This window comes from Torulaspora globosa, chromosome 6, assembly GCF_014133895.1.
Source record: "Torulaspora globosa chromosome 6, complete sequence".
NCBI lineage: Eukaryota > Fungi > Ascomycota > Saccharomycetes > Saccharomycetales > Saccharomycetaceae > Torulaspora > Torulaspora globosa.
Genome location: NC_050732.1, coordinates 716,940 through 733,350, shown reverse-complemented (window position 1 = coordinate 733,350; position 16,411 = coordinate 716,940). Strand labels below are relative to the sequence as shown.

At 43.6% G+C, this 16,411-nt stretch overlaps 8 protein-coding genes across 8 annotated transcripts; 3 read left to right on the top strand and 5 right to left on the bottom strand.

Moving 5' to 3' along the window:
• Positions 1-1,116: 1,116 nt before the first annotated feature.
• On the bottom strand, positions 1,117-2,031 carry ATS1 (Ats1p; the record flags this gene model as incomplete). Its single annotated transcript, XM_037284841.1, has 1 exon — positions 1,117-2,031. One exon carries the CDS (start codon positions 2,029-2,031, stop codon positions 1,117-1,119), a length of 915 nt encoding a protein of 304 aa, XP_037140737.1.
• A 329-nt stretch (positions 2,032-2,360) lies between these two features.
• On the top strand, positions 2,361-5,474 carry FUN30 (DNA-dependent ATPase FUN30; the record flags this gene model as incomplete). The annotated part of the gene is made up of 1 exon (XM_037284840.1): positions 2,361-5,474. One exon carries the CDS (start codon positions 2,361-2,363, stop codon positions 5,472-5,474), a length of 3,114 nt encoding a protein of 1,037 aa, XP_037140736.1.
• Positions 5,475-6,194: 720 nt separating this feature from the next.
• Positions 6,195-9,221, top strand: GAL11 (Gal11p; the record flags this gene model as incomplete). Its single annotated transcript, XM_037284839.1, has 1 exon — positions 6,195-9,221. One exon carries the CDS (start codon positions 6,195-6,197, stop codon positions 9,219-9,221), a length of 3,027 nt encoding a protein of 1,008 aa, XP_037140735.1.
• Positions 9,222-9,995: 774 nt separating this feature from the next.
• GSH2 (glutathione synthase) lies at positions 9,996-11,444 on the top strand (the record flags this gene model as incomplete). The annotated part of the gene is made up of 1 exon (XM_037284838.1): positions 9,996-11,444. The coding sequence occupies one exon, from the start codon at positions 9,996-9,998 to the stop codon at positions 11,442-11,444; it is 1,449 nt and encodes a 482-aa protein (XP_037140734.1).
• A 32-nt stretch (positions 11,445-11,476) lies between these two features.
• On the bottom strand, positions 11,477-12,106 carry RRT8 (Rrt8p; the record flags this gene model as incomplete). The annotated part of the gene is made up of 1 exon (XM_037284837.1): positions 11,477-12,106. The coding sequence occupies one exon, from the start codon at positions 12,104-12,106 to the stop codon at positions 11,477-11,479; it is 630 nt and encodes a 209-aa protein (XP_037140733.1).
• A 914-nt stretch (positions 12,107-13,020) lies between these two features.
• On the bottom strand, positions 13,021-14,193 carry HG536_0F03830 (uncharacterized protein; the record flags this gene model as incomplete). The annotated part of the gene is made up of 1 exon (XM_037284836.1): positions 13,021-14,193. The coding sequence occupies one exon, from the start codon at positions 14,191-14,193 to the stop codon at positions 13,021-13,023; it is 1,173 nt and encodes a 390-aa protein (XP_037140732.1).
• Positions 14,194-14,438: 245 nt separating this feature from the next.
• HG536_0F03820 (uncharacterized protein) lies at positions 14,439-15,290 on the bottom strand (the record flags this gene model as incomplete). The annotated part of the gene is made up of 1 exon (XM_037284835.1): positions 14,439-15,290. One exon carries the CDS (start codon positions 15,288-15,290, stop codon positions 14,439-14,441), a length of 852 nt encoding a protein of 283 aa, XP_037140731.1.
• A 110-nt stretch (positions 15,291-15,400) lies between these two features.
• On the bottom strand, positions 15,401-16,294 carry HG536_0F03810 (uncharacterized protein; the record flags this gene model as incomplete). Its single annotated transcript, XM_037284834.1, has 1 exon — positions 15,401-16,294. The coding sequence occupies one exon, from the start codon at positions 16,292-16,294 to the stop codon at positions 15,401-15,403; it is 894 nt and encodes a 297-aa protein (XP_037140730.1).
• Between the last annotated feature and the right edge of the window lie 117 nt (positions 16,295-16,411).

The following is a 16,411-nucleotide window of genomic DNA, read 5'->3' as shown; positions in this document are numbered from 1 at the left end:
CCTCTGATTGCGATTGCATGCAAGGTTACCATCAGGCGAGCAGAGACACAGGAGTTTATCTTAGGATATTTCCTGGAGTCATGTTGCAAAGAGCATTATTACCACGTTTTTTTCATCAGCTCGAGATCAATGTCATTACAGCGTAGCTGTAGTACTTGCTTATTTTGCCATAAGCTCTAGACTTTGGCTCACCGCTAGAGAGTCCTGTTTCTTCTCGAAGAGTGCTCACTTAGCTATCATTTAAAGTCACACCAGGAAAGCCAGAGTTTTACTGATCATATAGCGTGTAGGCAGCTAGCCCGATATCATTTTCAGTCCCCTACAGAAGAAATGGCATGGATTGGCATATGTGCCGCCAAGTACGCAGCTTTGCAATAGAGTAGGCTTTACTTAGGTGTCTTTAGAAGGAAATGAAGCCTATAGTATATCATTCATCTCTCGGTTTAGTCTCCCGATATCCAGCGGGTTGCTGAATCCAAGCGTATTCTTTTCTCAGGTCACGATTGAGGACAGTGTTGAACATATTCACCAATCTTGAGCCATTTCGTCGTGAAGCTAAGACAAGTAGCTCAGGCATCCTGTCGCAATGCCAGTAGGGGATATAGATCTACCTGCTCCTCAGCAAAAACAGGGAACGCCTTTACAATCTCTCGGAAAAAAGTGAGTGTAGTCATTTCTCATTTTGCATCTCTAGTATATCCTTCTAATATCCCATACAAGCCTGAAGAGGCCTCGTTGAATGGACTGGGTTTTCAGAGGCCACTATGATTTAATATAATCTAATCGCTTGGCCAAGCATTTCCATTATGCCAAGAAATCAATTAAGAGAAGTGATCTACGTCATCCAACACGGAGACTTAATGGAATACATCTCCACAATGATTAATCGTCTTGGATGTCCCACCAGCGTAGTCCCATTGCCAGTCATTGCAATAGTCGCAAAAGCATAGGCCGTCTCATTGCGTAATACTTCTCACTGGGTATGACAGGGCTAGCGCCCAGGCTGAAAAGAAAGCGCCAAGCATTGAAACTGTGAAACAACTCTTGATTTTTTTACCATGAAGATTACACCTGATTCATGGAGGAGACTTGCGATTCTTACGGCAGGAGCTGTTTCTAACGCTTTGCGACCAGCCAAGTAGTTGCACAACCAGCAAATACTTTTGTAATGATGACGCCGTTTGGTATTGGTAGACGGTTGAGGGGGCTCACTACGTTTGAATAGTCATTATTAATAGTTCTATCGTCAGTGAGTCTGCCACAGTTTCCGTGTTCACCCCAGCCCCAACATGCAACAGTATTTAAGTTCGATAGAAGCACGCCATGTTCGCTGCCCACAGCTGCCTGCTTGAGGTCGTCAGAGTGAGCCCATTGCTCACGGTTAAAGAGTTGGCCATGACGCCCGTTCCCGTACGAGTAGATACCACCCCGAGACGTCAAAATATGGAGCGAAGTCCACATACAATGCACTTGTAAGCCAGATTTGTTTCCCCACTGATAAATATCGAATCCTGAAGGCAAGTTACCGCAAGCGTGTACTATACGACCTGAGACGTCCACAAGCACTGTAAAATCCTTACCCAAGGCTGCGTATTTGACCATCGTGTTGTTGCTCTCGAATATCACCACGGGAGCAGCCACAACACGACTCTTGGGCTGCTTTAATTGGCATTTCGTGTTGCTGCCCCATCCATATACCCTGGAACCACCTGTATCGCCCAAGGGTTCCACGACTACACAGTTTTGGAGAGACGAAAACACTCTCGATCCCTTATTTACCTTCATGACCTTGGTAAAATGACCCGCTTGACTCAATCCTTCTATTCCCAACTCACCTTTATGGCCAGCTCCTCGGCTTATCACCTCATTATCTTTGTTGATTCCCACCGTAAAGTCCCAGCCGCATGCTACGTCCTGGAAACGTTGATCCAATCGGGTCCAAGAGGCGCAGTCACCTTTTTCCGGGGAATCGCATATCTGTCCGTTTGAATTGTCACCGCAACCATAGGCAGAACCATCACTTAGCAGCATTACTGTGTGATTCCCACCACACGCAATCCTTTGCACATCGAGCCCTTGGGTCTCCACGAATGACAACTGAGGAACGATAACGTCTTCACTGTGAGATAGGCCTAAGTTGACAGTGGCTATTAGAGCCAAGACTGTACACTTCACTACTCATGGATAGAGCTTCAGGGTCCCAACTTACTTCATGTCCTTTCGTGTTGCCATATGTATATTAAAATCTAACGCGTTCGCAGAGCTAGCTCATCTAAAAAATTTTCATAACTACACTTTAACATTACAAGAATCACCAAGGATCAGCAGTAGGTCTATGGATTATCGACTGTAGATTGACCATGGCAGATTCCCCTAGTGACGAGGTCCAAGTGCCCGAATCTTCCTCGCCGTTAAGACAAGCACAAGGTGATTCTGCAGCATCGCTTCTGCGGGATAAGTTCAGTTTTACTCCTGGAAATCTTGCTCATAACGGTCCGGCAATGACTGGGAATGGCACGGAGAAGCAACTAGATGTACAGCTAGTACGGTTAGCGGAGGAATTCCCGGACTTTTCGCCTACTTTGGTTCAGGCAGTATTCAAATCGAACTCTTTTGATGTGAATTTGGCACGGGAAAGGCTAACGAGAATCAAGAATCAAAGGCAGAACTGGTCTGTTAACTCTAAAGGGCCCAAGAAGGCGCCAGCTCCACCTGTCAGTAGATCGAGTTCAACGAATCGACTAAATTCCATAAAGCAAGGCGATCCCTCGTCGAAGATTGTTCTTGAGAAGCAAAGGACTTCGATTTTTGACCGTTATTCCAATGTGATGAATCAAAGAGCACGCCCGGTTATGACCGAGTCCTTAGTTGTTGATGAAGAGTCCTTAGCGAAACTCGGTGGTGCGGGGAACAAGAGAAGAAGGCTTGTAAGAGCTGATAATCTCGATGGAGACAGGAAAGCTACTCATCTAGAGAAAGCCAAGGAAAATCTGCTGAAGGAAAAGCTCAAGAAACGTGGGATGTCGGACGACGACGAGACGGCGGAGGAAGAGATGAGCGGAGAAGAAGAGATGAGCGGAGAAGAGTACGAGGAAAGAACGCCCGAAATCAATATTGATGATCAGGTTCTTCAATTCTTGAATACGGCAGAAGCAAGTGACCTTGCCGATCTAGGAGAGACTTCGGTTTCGAAGGCCAATACTATCATATCGAGGAGACCATTCTCGAGTTTGTATGCATTCACTCAGCTAGATCTATCCACCGAAGATGAATCCAAAAAAATGCAGAAAAAAGTTAGGAAGGGCGGAAACCAGAAGAAGGAAAGCGAAAAAGTATTGGAAAAGATCAATCAAAGCATCAGAGGTTACAATGCCATCGATTCCTTGATCAAAAGATGTTCGTCCTATGGTAAATTGATATCCGGTCAAATGAGAAGATGGGGTATTGATTTGGAACATTCGCAGAATGGCGGTGAGCTGGACTTCACCAATATCGATTCGGATGATGATGACGCTGCAGTTGTTGAGGAATTTGACGAGTCCGAGATTAGTGCCACACCAACGCCTGCACCGGGGAGTATCAGTTCCAATAACGTTAGCAAAACTAGAACTAAAAACTCAAGTGATAATGAAGCGGAGGAAGAGGAAGAAGAAGTAGAGGAAGATGCTGAATTTGAGAACAGCGAAGATGAAGACTATGGACAAACAAGGAGGACCACGATTCCGGGACGGAGGGGAAGGCCTCAAAAACGACTGGTCAAGTTCTTCAAGGGAAGACCCAAACTACTAGGTCCCGAGGTTCAGCTGAAAGACTACCAACAGACAGGTATAAATTGGTTAAACCTGCTTTATCATAATCACATGTCCTGTATATTAGCTGATGATATGGGACTGGGTAAGACATGTCAAGTGATATCATTTCTAGCCTACTTGAAGCAAATCAATGAGCCAGGCCCACACCTTGTCGTAGTGCCATCATCCACATTGGAAAACTGGCTCAGAGAGTTCCAGAAGTTCTGTCCTAGCCTAAAGATCGAGCCTTATTACGGCTCGCAACAAGAAAGAGCTGGTTTGAGGGAGATTCTGGAAAGAACTGCCGGCCAATATGATGTGATAGTGACCACTTACAATTTGGCAGCCGGCAACAAATATGACATTTCGTTTTTGAGAAACTGCCGTTTTAACGTTGTCGTTTATGATGAAGGGCATATGCTTAAAAACTCGCTATCTGAGAGATTCACGAAATTGATGAGAATCCAAGGAAATTTCCGTCTTCTTTTGACTGGTACCCCGCTACAAAATAATTTAAAGGAGTTGATGTCTCTATTGGAGTTCATTATGCCGTCACTATTCGAATCGAAAAAAGAATATCTCGCTTCGATCTTCAAGCAACGAGCCAGAACAAGCGATGACAACAAAAATTTCAATCCGCTATTGGCTCAAGAGGCGATCAACAGAGCTAAGATGATGATGAGACCCTTCATCTTGAGAAGACGAAAGGATCAAGTACTCAAACACTTACCAGCAAAGCATAGAGTTATAGAGCATTGCGAGATGAATGCAGCTCAACGGAAAATATACAACGAGGAGATCAAACTTGTTATGGAACACAAAAGGATGATCCAAGATGGAACGTTGCCAAGCGATCCAAAGGAAAGATCAAAGATACAATCATCATCGTCGAAGAATCTAATAATGGCTCTGAGAAAGGCCTCTATGCATCCGCTACTCTTCCGGACGCTGTACAACGATAAGATCATCGCGAAGATGAGTGATGCCATTCTAGACGAACCAGATTATGCAGAAAATGGTAATCGACAGTACATTATGGAGGACATGAGTTATATGAATGACTTCGAACTACACAGGTTGTGCTGTAGCTTCCCTAACACTCTTGAAAAGTTCCAGCTGCGCAACAAGGAATGGCTACAATCAGGCAAGATAGACAAATTGACAGAAATCCTCAAGCACATCATCGTTGACAAAAAGGAGAAAGTGCTGATTTTCTCCCTTTTCACTCAAATGCTGGACATTCTGGAGCTAGTGCTGTCGAGCTTGAATTACAAGTTCCTGAGACTGGACGGCTCTACTCAGGTCAACGACAGACAATCATTAATAGACAAGTTTTACGAAGACGACACCATCCCTGTTTTCATTCTCTCAACGAAAGCCGGTGGTTTCGGTATCAACCTGGTCGCCGCCAACAACGTCATCATTTTCGACCAGAGTTTTAACCCGCACGATGACAGACAGGCCGCCGACCGCTCTCACCGTGTCGGACAGACGAAAGAAGTTACAATCACAACCCTAATCACCAAGGACTCTATCGAAGAGAAGATCTTCCAGCTTGCCAAGAACAAGCTCGATCTTGACACTCATATCAGCGAAGACGACAAAAAATCACAGGAGACGCTAGAGAATAAAGTTAGTGACATCCTAGAAGACATCATCTACGATGAGAACACCACTGCCTAGTGTAACCGAAATTTGGCACCTGCTGTCGCTAACAACCTCTACAGCATAATATAACATATAGAGTCCTCCAATGTAAATTAATCGATGTACTTCTCGATTGACCCGCTAACTGCATATGATCATGTGACCCATTTTTATCATGCGTTTAAAGGGAAGTGATGGGGCGCGCGGCAGATCAAAGGATCAAGGGTCGAGTTGATGTAGAGTTTGTGTAACTTTATGATTCGAACCCAACACAAAAAACATTCAGTCCTGGCTCACAACCATTACTATCTGACCCGCGGCTTTGTGAACGGGCGAAGGCGGTACGATCGCTAGCGGTATATTGACATTGTGGATCGGTTCAGTTGCGAAGGTGGTGGGGGGAAAAAGGTCAAAGGAAAAAAGAACGATCAAAGGGTGCTGCTCATCACACGGCAATTGAAGCTACAGAGGCGAGTACAAAAGGTATTTACGCTGTGGAAGTTGGATATATTCCTGCCTTTACGCCTTGTTCGGAGATTTAACCTACCCGCGAGAAATAGTAGTGTCAACCGCACAGTCACGTGGGAGATAGGCATTGAAAACTAGGACCTAAAGAGAAAGAAAGCATCGTTCAACAAGGTGCTGGATATTGGTTGATTGAATTGCTTTGGCTATAAAGGAATCATCGCGGTGTGAGTGGCTTTCGACCGTTGCTTTTCTGAAGTTTGTTTGCATCCAAGGTTGAATCTGTTGGATATGAATTCTGGTGGTAAGGAGTCGTTGAGCTTGGATGAGCGATCCAAGAATGTCAATGATCTGCTACTAGTGTTGATGGATATCAATGAGATCAATGGTGGCAATAGTGATACAGCGGAGAAAATGAAGCTGCATGCCAAGAACTTCGAGGCAGCTTTGTATGCCAAAAGCTCATCGAAGAAAGAATATATGGACAGTATGAGGGAGAAGGTTAATGCGATGCGGAACACTAGAGATACGAGGAAGAAGGCAGCTGTTTCTGCCACCAACCAGGGGATGGCTGGAGGGTATTCTGGACATCCCAACCAGCAACAGAGTCAGCAGCAGAGGCAAGGGAATGTGATGATGAACGGCAGTTATGTACCTAATACGCTTAACATGAATTCACAGACATTTTTGAATCAGCAGGCGCAGGTGAGGCAGCAGGCTGCTCAACAGATGAGAAATCAGCGAAGGCCGCAGTTGACGCCCCAGCAGCAGCAGTTAATCAACCAGATGAAAGTCGCCATCATCCCTAGAGAACTTTTGCAGAGAATACCAAACATACCACCTGGAGTCAATACATGGCAGCAGATCACTGAGCTGGCGCAGCAGAAGAGGCTTACGGCGCAAGATATGCAAGTGGCAAAGGAGATTTACAAATTACATCAGCAGCTATTGTACAAAACTAAGATACAGCAGCAGCAGAACGCTAATAACAGAATGGTTATGCAGCAACAGACACCGCAACCCCAATCGCAACCCCAGCCTTTGCAAGGTCAAAGGGTATCGAGTAACGGCCATCTGCCACAACAGCAGCAACAATCTCAGCAAGCTCAGCAAGCTCAGCAACAGCAGCCACAGCAGAGGCAATTGAAACCAGGTGAAATACCAAACGTTTTAAGCCAAATTAATCAAATCTTCACTCCGGAAGAGCAAAGGTCGCTTTTACAGGAGGCTATGGAAGCCTGTAAGAACTTCCAGATGACCCAATTTGGTAAGAATATGACAGACTCTAATAGACAAAACTTCATCCGGAAATACATCAACCAGAAGGCTCTTAAGAAAATTCAAAATATGCGGCTGGCACAGATGGCAGCTCAAGGTGGCCAGCAACCGCAGCAACCACAGCAGAGACAGCAGGTTCAGCCACAGACTCAACCGCAGACTCAACTGCATTCAAGAAACCCAAGTGCTGGATTAATGGCCAACAATGGGCAAACGAACGGTGCTAATGGTCTTCAAAATAGCATGCCGCAATCTATGCAGCATCAGCACTTGGACAGGGGATCACAACAGCCACAGCAGACATCGGTGCAACAACCACGACCCAGCGTTCTACAAGCGTTTGCGCCTACACCTCAAGATGTCGAGACTGTTAAGAGGATATCAGCTGAAGCAGCCAGAACGCCGTTAAGGTTATCTGACCTCACGAATACTTTGTCGCCACAGGAAAAGGAAGAAATTAAGCGAAAGTTGCAGCTCAATCAACAGCTATTCGCTCAGGTCAGCAACTATGCTCCACAAGTGTACGTGCTGACGAAAAGCGAGAACTTCCTGAAAGAGGTCTTGCAGTTGCGAATATTTGCAAAAGAAATCTTGGAAAAGTGCACAAAGGGAATATTTGTTGTTAGGCTCGATACTGTGGATAAATTGATCCTCAAATATCAAAAGTACTGGGAAAGCATGAAGATTCAGTTGTTGAGAAGGCAACAACTAATCCAGCAACAGCAGCAGCAACAACAACAACAACAACAACAACAACAACAACAGCAACACCCTGCTAACAATGACCAGTCTGGCCCAAACATCTCCCAACAGCAGCAGAGAGTGCAGGGATCTCTGCAACAGATTCAGCAGCAGATGCAGCAGAAACAGCGTCAACAGCAAAGGTCTATGCCAAGCAGCACTAGCGGAAACACGATGAATGCACCAAATCCTGCCGCGCTTGCAGCTGCCTCTGCCATGTCTAATGGAAATAACTATATGACATCTAACTTTCAGCAGACAATGCCAGATGGGAACATAGGGTCTGTTCCAAACTCAAGCGAGTTCGATCCGTTGAACGGCAATATTGCTCTTGGTTACATGTCCGCTGATGGCGCAAAACCGACTTCGAGTCAAGGTGTATCGCCTCAAACAGGCAACCATAACAGGGTAAAATCCAACATCAAGAAGGTGTCTCCGCTCAATCCAGGCCAATCGAATATTAACTCTCCTACCGTTGTACCGCAGGGTGCAATGCACAGCAGATCGGTAACGCCTGCAGTAATGGGCATGGCAGGTTCGCCTTTGGGCGGGGCCAAAAACGGTGGAGCGTATCAGAAAACCCCATCTCCATTGACCGTTCCATCAGCATCGCAACCCGCTACTGTGGCTGAAAATAGGCCATTCAAAGAGGAGGAGGAGAACCTCAGAAACTTGAATATCAGGAAGGCTGAGATCATCTCCCGCTTCAAACATCGGCAAGAAATCTTTAGTAGCTCTGCCATTGATATGTTTCTATCCACTTTGGCAGACTGTATTGGCGTTAAAGACGATCAAGTTGATATAGTGATGAATATTTCGCAGTCTCTGGTTGACCAGGTCAACGGCACAGGCAAGAAGAAGCTTACAAAGGCGGCACAAAGAGCCAGGGACCAAGATGTGGTGTCTTTGTCTATAAAGAACAACCGACTCATCATGGAGAGCAAAGCTTCACCAACAACCCGTTCATATCGTATTCGTCCTAGAGCCCTCGCTTCCGTCTTCAAGAACGTTTCTAAAATGGCAGATGTTAATGAAATGAATTTAAACGATAGCACACCTAACAGCGACGCATGCAACGAGGCCCCCAGTAAGACTAAGAGGAAATTGCAAGATCTGGAAAACAGTCCCGCTAACTCCAACACCTCGCCCTCTTCATCATTGATGAGTGAGTCCAAAAGACTTAAGGTTGACTCGCCCGAGGATTTGTTTGTTGGGAAAGACGACGGCAAACTACAAAGGTCTATGCAGGACGGACTCAGCAATATCTGGAATTGGAACTACTGGGCGAGCTTGGACTGAAATAACCGACTGCGCTATTCGTTTGCTAATCGCCAAATCTCGCCCTGCGATTGACCTACGTACTGCAGGTGTTGTCTATTCATAAAGAAACATGGAAAGATAAAATAGTTTGTGGTAGCCATTGTTAGAAGTCCATCACCATCAGTATCGATTTAGCCAAAATCTTGGCCAGTCTTATGTAATGTACGTATTATCACGAGTAATTGAACATACTATTATATCAAACTCAGTTACTAGCAAAGAGATGGAGCAGTAAGTAAATACAGCTAGTGGACCCTGGGTTATGGCCTTTGATAAACGAACAAGAGATTAAGCCTCAATTGGCCGCCTAAAACTGGCGCAGGTTATCGACATGTAGCCTGTATGCATATATAGCAGATAAACCTTTCTTATCGGCTAATTCATACCAGCGAGCTGATCTTCGCTTATCCTCGTCTTCGAGCCTCTCGAATGAGAGTACATCACCTCTTGTGCTCGAGCCATGGCAGTTATTGGTGCTGTTCGCGGCAGGCCTCTTATATCATGCAAGATAGTGATCCTGATAACGAACTTCGAGCCTTGCAAAAGGATTCGGGAACTACGTCTACAACTCGCTTGTTGATATTGCTGGTCTACACTTGCTAATCTCAAACCGCAGTGCCTGTTATTCGATTTGTCAGCGACAACTTTCCCGGATACAATACAGACCCAAGCTGTCGTTAGTTGAAAAGGCCAGTACGCTTAAAGAGGTCCTGAGAAGCCAAATCAAGAATCTTTGACAACAGGAGTGCCACTATGGATCTATCATATCCTAATCTGTCGGAGACAGAGATAAAAGAAGAGATTTTGTCGGAAGTGCACCAGTGGGCATTGGCCAATGGGCTGGTGATGTATCCTCCTGCTTTCAGCTCTGAACAAGCAACCATTGTGCCTACTACTCTGTATCCGACGTATTTGCCAAGATCAAGTTTCGAGAAGGTTGTCTCTCTACAGAAGACTTATAACAAGCTATATGCTGATATATCGCGGGACTCTTCCGGAGGCTGGCTGACTCAAGAGTCAATCAAATTGGCAAAATATGACAATGAATTTACTGGCAAGCTTTGGGAGCTGTATTTGAAGGCTAAGAAGCAGGGGATAGCGCAGAAATTGCGGCTTGGAATATTCAGGTCCGATTATTTGATAGACAAAAGGACTAATGAAGCTAAACAGGTGGAGTTTAACACCATCTCAGTTTCGTTTGGTGCTTCCTCTACTAAAGTTGGCGAATTGCATGACTTTTTAAACAAAGCGGGAAAGTATTCGGCAAATTCTGGCGATCGCTTTTACCAGTCTGAGATTCCCGTATCTGACTCTACTCCCCTGCTAGCAAAAGGTCTGGCAATAGCTGCTGAAAGTTATCAGGGTTTGAGTGAGAGAAAAGTAGTGGCTTTCATCGTCCAGGATAATGAACGAAATGCTTTCGACCAGAGGACTATTGAGTTCCAACTTTTGAAGGCCCACTGCATTAAATCAGTTAGAATAACTCTGGGCGATTTGCACAACCGCACTACCTTAGACCCCGAGAGCAAGAGGCTCTTTGTCAAGAAAACTGGTGAGGAGATTGCTGTGGTTTACTTCAGAGCAGGATACTCTCCGTCAGAATACAAAAGTGAAAGGGATTGGGAAAATAGATTACTTCTAGAGACGAGCTATGCTATTAAGGCACCCGATATTTTAACACACCTTTCGGGGACTAAAAAAATCCAGCAGCTTTTGACGGATGAAGATATTCTAGCTAAATTTATTCCAGATGTCATTGTCAGAAAGCAAATGCTTTCGACATTTGTGAAGATTTATCCTCTTGATGATTCTGCACTGGGACAAGAAGGCAAGAAGTTAGCCTTTAAATCGCCCTCAAAATTCGTTCTGAAGCCTCAAAGAGAAGGAGGAGGTAATAACGTTTACAAGCAGGACATTCCATTGTTCTTGGAAAAACTTGACGAAAAGGATTGGAGCGCATATATCTTGATGGAACTCATTGAACCTAATGAAACAACAGAAAACGTTGTGGTTCGCGGAAATAGTTTTTTCAGAGAACCTATCATCAGTGAGCTTGGCATCTTTGGCTGCATTCTTTTCGATGATACCGATGTGCATCTCAATGAATATTCCGGTTGGTTGTTGAGATCGAAATTTAGCGGCTCTAACGAAGGTGGGGTGGCTGCAGGATTTGGATGTGTAGACAGCGTGATGCTGTACTAGATGTCTTAAGTGTTGAGCTAAATTCTTGTCAACTACTTTTGAGATTTCTTAATCAAATCCACGCTCCACTTTGCCGCTCCGATTGTGTTGCTTGTAATTGTAATGATAGAGAATAATGGTATGAATTCCAGGATTCCCGCTGCCATCCCAAAACTGAAAAATAATCCCAAGTGCTCATATTGGAAATCTTTGGCTTCTGCTGCGCTTTGGCCCTTCAAGGCGAAGTACCGCCTCATGTATGAGAAACCTCTCCTTCCGCTTAGCACTTGATTGGTGATTGGAGGACCAAAGATAGGTATCAAAGATAGGAGAGCCAAGATGATCAAAATCAAGCCTTTTCTGATAAGATGGACGACCAGCAGGGGAAAGGTCATCTGCCAAGAGCCGCTAAAAAAGCCGTGCGTCGGATGTGGCTTTTCTGTAACTTTGATGAATTTAGCTTTTCTCAGGAATTCCTTTTGGCCATTCAAGTAAAGAGTAATGTCAAAGATTTGGTTGTCCATATGAGAAAGCACAATGTTGCGACAGATCATAGTTGTAATGGCATTGGTTTGCAGTACCCATTGGATATGAGCTAGAAGGATCCCAAGAGGTCCTAACGAGATCATCGCCCAAGCTACGACTAAAGGGATAACAGTAACATAATAGATGACAGCAACCATTACAAATATTGATATGTAACATGCAGCAAAAATCAGTAGAGGACCCCAGTAAACATTGTGCACTAGTAGCTCGAAAAGTCCCTGGAAAAACGGCTTGTTAGTATTGACTCGAATGTGAACTTAAAGTGAACCATATACAAACCGTGAATGGATAAACAAACGCATGGCCCAAGAAAAAATCTCGTAAAAGGTTCTGTCTCATGTAATTGAATCTCCGACTAACTATGGTTGCCTCTTGCTGGAAGGGCTTTTCGAGAAATGCGGGAACCTTGATATAGTTAAATGCACTGATCCGTTCTTTACTATGATTGCTTGTAGATGAAATGCCCGTTCTGACTAGAGAATGAGGGGTGGCCAACCCATTTCCATCACGGTAGTTCGTGTAGCTGATGATATCGATAGTTCCATCCATTGGAATCCCTTGCTTGAATAAATTATAGAAGACGACACACTTTCTGAACATGACATTTTGAAGCTGGCCTTCTGTCGTTGTAGTGACACAAAAAAAATCAAACCAAAACGAAAAATTGGTAGGTCAAAAGCATCACTTTTAAGTCGGCTAATGGACACTTTCGGATCCTAAGACGATGCGATTTTCACTTATAAATTCTCGATAACGTAGTCGCTGAAAAGACTGGCTGGACACTACCTTAATTGTAGTTGCAATGTGAGAGGCTCGGGCCAACAAAAAGCTCTAGCATATCAAGACAAAATTCTGTATCTAGTTTTGATCACCATTTTAATCGAGTTCAGTTCAAATTACATTCTTGAAATGATTCGCGCACTCTACGTAAAGTCCCCTGTGTCCATTAACATCGAATTCTGAGAAAGTTTTTGTTGTTCTTGCTGTTTTTTAGCTTCAATATCGTCAGATGCTAGCCATCTTGAACCGCGTCCCGACTTGGTCTCCACAGTCAACGAGCTGCAAGTCGCATTCCTTTGCAGTCTCTTCCGGTATAATGTCCGGCACACTGCCATAAGTACTGCCCTCGATATCGGCAGTCTTTAAAAGATCTTCTCAAATCCATAGCAGCATTGCATCTCGGACATCTAGGCGGATCTTCCATATACTTCCTAAGATAATTTCTGTACGTTAAATTGAACCTGACATCTTTAGATATGGGGTGCAGGTTGGTAGTCTGATTATTTGTCTGCTGATAAATGCAATGTTTGTATTCCTCTTGGAAGCCCGCATGCATAATAATAAGTGAATTATGTGGAGGCCTGATGATGTAAACCTGTGAATCAGAGGGATAAGCCCTCCTTACTCGAAATTCTCTCGCACATCCAAGGCTCAATGATGCAACAATCGCTTGTGGCCCGAGTGACGTTAACCTATCAGAGTGCCATAAAAGGTACTCTGCCTTTTCATATCTGTTGACCAGCACAACGTCACCTTTCCAGTTGGGAGATCTTACTTGAAAAGGCAACGGTTCAAATTTTTGTATTGTCTCATTGACAACACCTTCTACCAATAACTGGACCACTTTCAAGATATCGTTATACTCATAAACCGGTCCTCGTCGGTTGTTGTATTGAAGGCTGGCCTTTCCATCAAGTATAAAGGAAGCAGATGTGAATTTCTTGGAAGTATGGCTCGAAGCGCACTTATTGCCAAACAAGTGAAACTCATTTTGGGTGAAACCTTCTTTATCATTCAGCAACTGTCTCAACAAGTCATTGGAAAGGTCTCCTGGAAGAATTTTCTCATGGAATGTTATGTACTTGATATTACCTTCGATATCTTCCTTACTGTGTAACTCAATTGCGTTTTTGGATACTTTGGCTCTTGTATCCACCGCAACTGGCTTGATCTTCTTATCTTCATCTGCAATAAAGTAATTCAAACTTCTTTGGACTTTGTGACGCCGCCTGTCTTCTTGGTCTTGATCTATTGCATGCTTCCGATTGTTGCCAACGGGTAAATGTCGAACCACACCTAATGTATCATTAAGCATTTTGTTAGCATCCTCCAGAGAGCCATCGCAGGCTACCAAAACCTCTAGAAGAAATGACTGAACCTCCGTTGATTTCGGTATCAGTTCCTCGTAAAGATCAATCAAGGTTGATATCTTCTCCTCAGTCATAGTCCTTTCATATCTAAGAGATGAGAAACGCTAGTAAAATCAATGAATCGATGTTTCTATTGCTATGCAATTAGCAGCTCTCTGTAGTTTGCAAAAATAATCAAGCTGCGGAACCGAGCTACCGAGCCTTGATGACGAAGCAAAATCAATATTCAGTAAGCGAGAGCGTATTATAGACACTATCTATCTATCCCTTTTAGTAGCCGTTAACCGCCTTCTAGTCGGCAACCGTCCTTTATCAAAACTTAAGTCTGGCCTTGGAGATGCTTCAATTCAGGATTTTCGACATTTATAGCGTGGTCAACTTCCCAGAGGGCACAACCACAAGTGTTTGTACTTATGCTGATTCCTGCTAGAATTGGGATGCTCTCGGTGAAACCAGTGGTCAAGCCAAAAAGTAGCCACTTTCCAAATGATTTGTAGTAGGCCTCCTTCATACAGCGTTTATCCATTCTTTTGGTACCTTCAAGATATGGAATAAAATATGTGAACCCACGAGAGGCACTGGACTGCAGCTTCAGTAGAATAATGCCTAAAACTGGTATCAAAGAAATTACAAACCACATGAGTAGTTTAGACATGACCACCATCCATCGCACAACCTGTGCAATAAAAATTATTCTCCAGGAAATGGGATCTTTGCTTTCCTTCACCGGGAGTATTCTGCCGACTTTTGGCTTCTCCAATATCTTACTTGTTGTGACTACCATTGTGAAGAACAAGTCCATAAAGTGCCCTGAACTGATCCTAGTCTCATGGCATGCGACGATATTGCAAAACAATGCACCATGTCCTATGGCAAATAAAAAGCCTGCAGGTCCGAAGATTATGGAGTAGATGAGACATGTTAAAGGGAAAATGCAGTAAAAGTAGAAAATACAGCTGGTGATATAACTGACCATGTAGTTGAGGAAGATATTAAACATCAAATATCCATATTTTGTCGTGCTGAAACATTCTTTGATTCCAAGGAAAGGACTGGCAATGATTTCCAAGCTGATTGAGGGTTCAACGAACAAATTAGATGAAGCTATTGAAATGAAACACTTCAATTCCTCCAATTTCTCTCGGCAGTACTTCGAAATTTCTCCTGACATTCGATTTTATGGCTATTGTATTGTTATTGAGGGTTTGTGTCACCGCGAGAAAACAATGAGAGAAAGGCGACTTTATATAAGAGTAATTGTTCGAGTCTTTTGTATTTAGTTTATTCACGATATAAATCTCTATCAATGCCCCATAGTGCGCCACCAATAGTATTTGTGCACAATGCGAAGCCAGCTAGGATTGGGAAATTCTCTAGAAAACCTGCGACTATTCCAAAAGCACAATACTGCCCATAATGATCGAAAAATTCGTCATTTCTTTGTATATTGCTCAACCCATTTAATCTCAGTATCTTCGAGAAGTAAATTTTAGCGATAAATGGTGAAATGAGAAACGTAAAAATGAGAGGACCGATCAATGGAATGGAAGAAACGACTAAGAGGAGAACCAGACTAACAAACCCCATGAAATACTTTAATGATTTCCAAGGAAGGTGGAAAGTCCAAAAATATACAGAATTGATTGGAACGTAATATTTTATCGGTTTCTTGTTAAAACCTTTCTTAAACCCAGAAGCTTGCAAAGTGATAAATGTGAGCTCATTGTTAAAGTGACAGAGTCTCATAAACATCATGGTTAGTAAATTTGTTTGTAAAATAGCGTGAGTCCACGCTAACAATAACCCTGGAGGGCCAAAGATCGCAAATAACGCAGTATAGACAGGTGTGATAGTAGACCAGTAGACTACGCTGACCACGAAATACATCAGGAGATATAACGAGAAAACTCCTAATATGGGAACACATAATTCCTTTGTGTTATTGAAAAAAAATCTGACACCCTTTAGCGGGTATAAGAACGATGAACCATTGAAAAACTCATTCAAAAAATTACCAACCACACTATAAGCTCTTGTGGCGGACGAATCATATTTTTTCTTATAGTATTTGGTACCGAACTGAGACTCAGGGCTTTTCCTCAAGATCTGACTGCGATCGTATCTGTAAACAAGGGCACCAACTCCTGTTAAGAGAAGTGATCCGGCAAAGCTCATTGCTAATAAATTTAATTTCAGCTCTCTTTGTTCCCACGGAAAAGTTCAGAATCTAAAAGATATGTGATACAATGAGATAAAGGATTAACTCTATCAGTCTTCAGCAGTTTTATATAA